Source organism: Impatiens glandulifera, chromosome 1 (assembly GCF_907164915.1).
Source record: "Impatiens glandulifera chromosome 1, dImpGla2.1, whole genome shotgun sequence".
Classification (NCBI taxonomy): domain Eukaryota; kingdom Viridiplantae; phylum Streptophyta; class Magnoliopsida; order Ericales; family Balsaminaceae; genus Impatiens; species Impatiens glandulifera.
The window spans coordinates 28,939,991-28,947,400 of NC_061862.1; the positions used below are offsets into that span (position 1 = coordinate 28,939,991).

The 7,410-nt window shown below is 32.3% G+C and overlaps 1 protein-coding gene across 1 annotated transcript; it reads left to right on the plus strand.

The window, feature by feature from the left end:
- The first annotated feature begins 1,252 nt into the window (after positions 1 to 1,252).
- Positions 1,253 to 2,143, plus strand: LOC124922625 (transmembrane protein 45B-like). The gene has a single exon (XM_047463351.1). The coding sequence runs from the start codon at positions 1,253 to 1,255 to the stop codon at positions 2,141 to 2,143; it is 891 nt and encodes a 296-aa protein (XP_047319307.1).
- Positions 2,144 to 7,410: the final 5,267 nt, after the last annotated feature.

Here is a 7,410-nt window from a genome sequence, read left to right on the forward strand (position 1 = left end):
CGCATATAACACGATTCAAATCTTATATAATGAAAATAAACTAAATTCGTGTCTCAAATACCAATTGGTTAACTACATATTAAAGATAAAATATGAAATTTAATATATTATTCAATACAATGTTTTTATTTTTATTTTAACATTTGCGCTCCGTTGGAGTCATCATGTTAGTGGAGAAGGAAACGCACGACGGAAATGTTGTTTTCTTCACGGCCTCAGACCAAACAATGTCGTACTTGCTCAAACGGCGTCGTTTAGGTTTTATTTGATTTCCGAAACGCAGAGGACTGGGAAGTTCGGACTTCGGATTACTGCCTACTCTTCTTAACTTAAACAGACTCGTAGCGGGCTCAATTTTATATCTAATGGACCGAGCTTGACAGTTGGGCTTCATCTGGTTTGGCCCATCTTCACAATAAAAAACAAACCTCAAAGGTTCATAGGAATCATAGCTCAATTCTTTTCTTGTTTTATTTTTATAATATATATATATATATAATAATAATAATAATAATTTTGAAATTATATTTGTTTATTTAAATATATATATTTTAACCAGATACTAACTTAATTTTATAATATAATCACATAAATGAAATATTTCTAAGGTCTTATCACATGATATTTTCTTTGTTGTTAGTTTGTATATAAGAAACTCAAAAAGAGTGATCATTTTAGAGTTCGATCTCGCAACTAGAGGGATTATAGCATTTCGTGGGTTGATACTTTAATTGATTTTAATACTAGATTTTCCCTTGGAAATGTGTTAAATTTTCATTAAAATAATAGATGAAATTTTCGAATAAAAATGTAATTGATCAAGCCATTAAATAATTTATATATACTTCACCTTCATTATATTTGTTTTTTAAATACATTCAAACAATTAATTATTATTTTGTAATTAAAAAGTTAATAGGAACCCAAATTACCCAAAAAAAATTAAAAAATGAAATAAATTGGTGAAGCTTACATAGTAGAACTTGTGCTTCAACTTTTGATCAAGTTAATAACTTATGCTTCATCATCACACCTTAATATATATATTAATAACTTTTGGCTTCATCTTTACATTTTAAATATGTACTACCAGGCGTAAGTAAGAAACCAAGATGCAAATTGTTTAGATTAAGATGAGTCTAAATTACATTCAACAATTGGTCATCTTTAAATAACCCATCATCATCCCTTCCCTATAGTATCGATCTATCCCAAGCCAATACCTAATTCCTCTCTTCATTAATCACAAAATATGGGCACTGCAATTGGACATGTTTTTGCTGGATCCGGATATTTTCTTATAGGTCTATGGCACCTTATTAACCACATTAAGGTCCATGCCCTTAATCCCAACTCCTACATTTCCTTAACATTCTTCCCCATTGCAAATAAGAGGTACTTAGAGCTCTACTTAATGATGGGAGCAAGTGGATTCTATATACTAATGGAGCTAGTCATCGGCCAAATCGGCCACCATGTTTTCGATGCAGACGGGTCCATCTCTAGCAACCATCTCCGCAACTTCGAGCATGCGTTCATCACCTTATGGTTATTCGTTTACGCCTTTTTTACCATAATCTTGGACCGCTTTTCTCGATCCAAATCCAAGTATGGATTGACACTAACCTTAGCTTTCGTTGCCTTCGGGCAAGACTACCTTCTTTTCTATTTCCACTCGACTGACCATATGGGACTCGAAGGCCATTACCATAGGCTTCTTCAGATGATCACTCTTCTCTCGCTTATAAGCACCGGGATTAGCATTAGCCATCGGAGGAGCTTTTTAGTCAGCTTAGTGAGATCATTTAGTCTTCTTTTCAAAGGTTTCTGGTATCTTGTTATGGGAGCCGAGCTATGGAGCCCGGGGCTAATTCCTAAAGGATGTTTCATAATTAAGGATGAGTACTTGAAAGTGAAGTGTTCGACGAAGGAAGCGCTCCAGAGGGCGAAAGCTTTGACAACGCTCCAGTTTAGTTGGTTCTTGGTGTTTTTCGTCGTACTCACTATGTGTTTGTATTTGTATATGATTAGAATTTACCCTGAAAAGGTGGGATATGAATTATTGATGGAAAAGAATTATGATGCCGGTGATGATGATGAAGAAGAAGATAAGAAGGAAGCCGGAGCAGCAGAAGAGGCTTAAAGAGATTATTGATGCTTGATCGTGATCCTGTTGTTTGTTGTTTTATTTTAATTTCTAGTGTACTAGAAGAACCCTACTCATCTTTACTGTTAATTATGTATTTGAAACTAATAATTTGAACCTCTATTAATAGAGAAAATGAAATCCAATGCACAATGGACGACCCCAATAATATACATCAACATAATTATATAAAAAAAATGATGTTAAAAAATATGACAAAGAGTGAAGTAAAATTTTTAAGAAACATGATTTAATGTCAAAACAGAAACAAAACAATCTTTGACACAAACAAATAAGAATAAAAGTTGAACAATAATTAACGGACGTGCGAAGATCTTCTAACAAAGTAGTTAGGTCCATAGTAGAATCCACAGACTATTCCGTACAAATCTAAGACAACATAATTGTAATAACGAATTATTCACATATTCTTTTTTGTTATTGTCCAAAAATCTTTCGTTTTCTCCAAACAAATAATTTATAAAAATATTGTAGGGATTTTTATTTTTCTGACCCAACATCCGCCAACAAATTAAGGTACGATAAATTGAATCACGATCACGTTTACTATAATATTTTGAAGAAACTTTGAGAGAAATTGATATTTTGCTAGCTTTGTTGTTAGATTTGGATGCCATAAATTCGACCTGCTTAAAAAGGTCTACACAAAGCGGAAAAAAATTAAAACACAAGAAGACATAGATTTATAGTGGTTCTCTCAAATGAGTTACGTTCACTTCAGTTACCATCATATTTCACTATGAAGAAAAAGAATTACATAGTTTTGCCTTACACTGTTTATCTCTCTAAAATTCTATCTTTATATATAAAACTCTTAACATGAACATATTTATAGGGTAAACATTCAGGTAATAAAATTTAAATAACTCCTGGTCATGTCCAAACTAAAGCCAAAGCTTAAACACAAACACAATAAACTTTAATTAACTTCTTAGAGTTTATTATAATTGTAAACACTCAATTTTTATACCCCAAAATTAAAATAATTATGTTTGGTCTAATATGATGATCATACTTGATTATTGGAACGGGAAACAAAAATCAAAAATACTTTTCAAAATTGACTCAAAATGACCCTTAGATAGCGGTCCAAACTCCAATTTACAAAATACTCGAGCTTCAAATGTTTTCATTACGTTCAGAATGACCGATTTGAAAAATCATGAACTTTGAGTATAATATTGTTATCGGACAAAATGTACCAAACAATTAGTTCGGAGCTTGTTTGCGTGTTCAAACGTCATTTCATATAAAAAAACGGAATTCGGACGACCTAATATGTTCTGATTAACCAGTTCAAAAAATTAAATTTTTTAAGTATAATATTGTTGTTTGCAATTTTGTGTAGAATGCCTTCAAAAAGGCAAAAAAAGGTCAAAAACCGAGTTGAACCGGACGAGTCAACGGAAGTCAAAGGGTCTGACCGCGCGGCTAAAAGAATTAAAAATGCGGATGCTAACGTCATGTTACGCCAGGCGCAGATTATTTGAAAAAATGCCCAAATGGTGTGTTTGGTGTCATGGGTTCGCTGAAGAAATTCTGAAGGGATCATCAACATGGAAATTCACCTAAATCGCTATATTAAACGAAATTAGACGATCTTGGTTGATTTGTAAATCTTGAAGAGTCATATACAAGTTTTGTTTGCATTATAAATTTAGTTGAAACTCTTAACCTTTCAGAATCGGCGGTACAAGACAATGCGACCAAGACGCGATCAAATCGAACATAGCCTGTAGTCTAAAATTCGTAACTGAAGCTATAGTGCTTCGAATTTGGATTGTAACCTACGGTTGGAAAGCTAAGACGCAGACCGTTCGAATGACATTGATCACATGACTCTATTCGATGACCAAGGTAGTCAATTCAGCTCGATAACCTGATGCAAATTCACCCATTTCAGTCCTAGAGAGAACTTGAGCATTGTGTGACCTTGAAAATTCATATATTTTGATTTACTCAACCATTTGGAGAAAATGAGATACCGTTGAAAATATCATTGAGTTAGATTTCTTATATTTATTTTTAATATATATTTTTTTTTTATATTTTTTTTTATATTTATTTTTTTTTTATATTATTTAGACCGAGTTACCCTTTATTGAAATCAAGCATTTTCTTGTTTCTATTTTTAGTTATTTTTGTTCAACTAAAAATTCAAATGGCTATAACTTTTGACTTAGAGCACCATTAAGGAAAAACCATGATGCGTTGTTAAGGGGAGTTTGTTAGCTAAACATTCATATGGGATAAAATCTTCAATAATGGCCTCAAATCCATTAAATTCTTAATGGAACGTCGATGGTCTCGAAATGAAGATCTCGGTTTATGGGCGACCTAGAGTGGGCTTTAGGTCGAACTATAAATACTAAATAATATAAAAAAAAATATAACTAAATAAAAATTTTCAAAAATATATAAAATAAAAAATAATAAAATAAATTTTTTATTTTGTTTACACCTGACTATTTGGATCAATCAAAGGCTCAAGGTGTAGCCTAACCCGTTACCTACAAGAAGAAATTCAACCTAGACTCGGCTGAGTAGAGAAATAGGTCAGTTCAACTCATTAACCGAGTTATAGATTTCCTAAAATTAGAAATTCCTAAGTTATCCTTGCCTAAGGGTATTTAAGGGTGTTATATCATTAAATTGAGGACGGTTGATTCATTTGCTAAGCTTACACATTACACTAGAGAGAGAGAGCAAAACTTGGAGAAAAAGCAACCAAAGTAAGAACAAGCTAAGGCAATTCCAATGAGGACATCAACTTCTCCGACGAGTTCGAGTTCAACTTTGATTCTTCTTGTTCTTCTATTTTCTTCAGGTAGGTCTCTCTAGTTTAACTATATATGTTGTAGTTCATTCATGATGTGAGTTTTGTACACCGACGTCGACGAATAGTTGTATTCATACAGTTTGATTGATTAATTTATATTTTGTTATTAATTGATGAATTGTTGCTTGAATTATGTTTGAATGCTTGGTTAATCTAGCTTCTAGAGTTCCTAAGTTAGATTGAGTTTAGTTAGGAAGAGACTAGGTCTTGGCTAGTCTCGTTTCTCAAAATTCTTACCATTGGAATCATCATCATTTGGTTGTCAGAGGAAGAACTTTCAGACAGTTCTTAAACGGAGTTCCGTATCGCCTCCTTGACGCAACGAATGTGCAATCGATGCTCTTGAAGACGAGGAATGCTCCTATGTTTTCCGTGGAACCAATGCATCAACGAATGAGAAAACAAATACGGTAAATGTCGTTTGTTTTTTCAGATCTGTAGAGGAATTCTTTTTTCAATTCTTCTATTCTTCGTTTCTTTGTGTCGAAATCGTCATCTGAGGTCTTAAATGCTCTAGAGAACCCGTAGTAACGAATTTCAACAGACTGAGGCGAAGGTAATAAGCCCTCCAACTCTTTGTCTTGTGCAATTTTGACCTCAAACTTTCATATTCAGATTATTTTCAATAAATCCGAACCAATTTGATCATTGAACTATTGTCACGTTCAATTCGACATAGGGGTGTAAGCAGTTCGGTTCGGTCAGTTTTTTCACCGAAAAATTCATCACAACCGTTGGTGTCGGTTTTTCAAAATCTTCATCCATCGGTTGGCGGTTAAATGTCGGTTATAAAATCGGTTCGGTCGGTTTATCAGTTTAATCGTTGAAAAAAAAATATAATATATTAAAGTAGAAAATAAATAGAATAATAAATTTATAATATATTAATTAAAAGAATGAAAAGCTGATAAAAAAATTCTTAAGAATACAAGTTTAATAAAACAGGTAACAAATCAAAAAGAAAATATATTAGAATATTCATTAAATTAAAATAAGTTTAAAAAATTCAAATATATAAAATAATAAAGATGTGTCTACCAAGATTGGAACCCTTAACAAAAAAATAAACATCTTTATCTTTACCACTAAACTAGAAAGACATATACTTAAAATATATCTAAACACGTATATATACGGTCGTTCGATTTATTCGTTGGTGTTTTATTATCTAAATCACCAACCAAACCGGCCATGGTCGATACGGAAAATTATAAATTGATCAAAACTCGATTCAGTCTGTTAATAATTATTTCGGTCAACTATTTTTACGGTTCAGTTCAGTTCAGTTTTTCGTTTTTTTCGGTTTTGCTTACACCTTAATTCGACCCTCAAACTATATATTTGTCCAATTTATGATATAAAGTTTTAATTTTCATCTTATTGGGCAATTTCTTAGGACTTGTTTTGTTCCTTTTACATCAAACAACCTTATTTCTTCAATTGGAGACTATAAATGATTTTTGAAAAATTCCAAAAATTCAAGGATGGTCAAAAATATTATTTTCAACAATAATATTATTTTCATAAATATTTGGGCTTAGATTGAAACACTCATATCTTGACCTCCATGGCCCAAAAAATTATGAAATTTTGATAGTAAGGTTCACAAAATTATTCTTGAACTCCTTGGAAATTTTCAGAATTTTCGTAACACTTTGGAAAAATACTCATTTTAGAGGAGTCATATCGGGAGTCTCGTAATCTTGAATTTTTTTGAAAATGAGTGCAAAATGTTTATAAAAATATGTTCGACATGCACAAAAATCTCGAGATAATCTAACATTTTTTGGAAAATTCTCGATTTCGATTGTTGCATACTTTGGGGCTACAATTCCCCTCTTCGATTTTTAATCCACATCTCAATACACTCGTGAAGTCTTTTTCATATAAAGATTCACAGTATAGAACAACAAGCAAACTTCCAAGCAAACATACAAAGTGATGAGTTCACATCGGGGTTCACATGTGCGCATAAAGGGAGTGCATTTGAGGTTCTATTATATCCTGTTTTGTCTAGGAATACCTAATGAGAGTTCAAAATTATTTATGTACTAAACATATGACATCCTGTTAAATAGATTTAAGACACGATAAATGAAAAATAAGATAATTATAATGGCTTGATGTCAACCTTTATCGAAATCTAATTAGAGCTAGGATTACTCCTTCTAGATTAGATACAAGGTATATTCACAAACAAACAAATTTTGAACTCATAATGCCGAATAGCCTCAACGAAAACTGGTAGACACACAAAGGTGTAACATAATTTCACAAACAAATGACCAACTACGTTCGAGTAGAGACTATCCCACGGGATAGACACATATGACATAGTTGCTTCGGCCCTTTACCCATGCGTAACCAAACACCGGACCCTTAATTCGTGAATACTTTATTTTCT

Excerpts from the sequence above, each read along its gene's own strand:
- LOC124922625 (XM_047463351.1), top strand. The coding sequence starts at position 1,253 with ATGGGCACTGCAATTGGACATGTTTTTGCTGGATCCGGATATTTTCTT.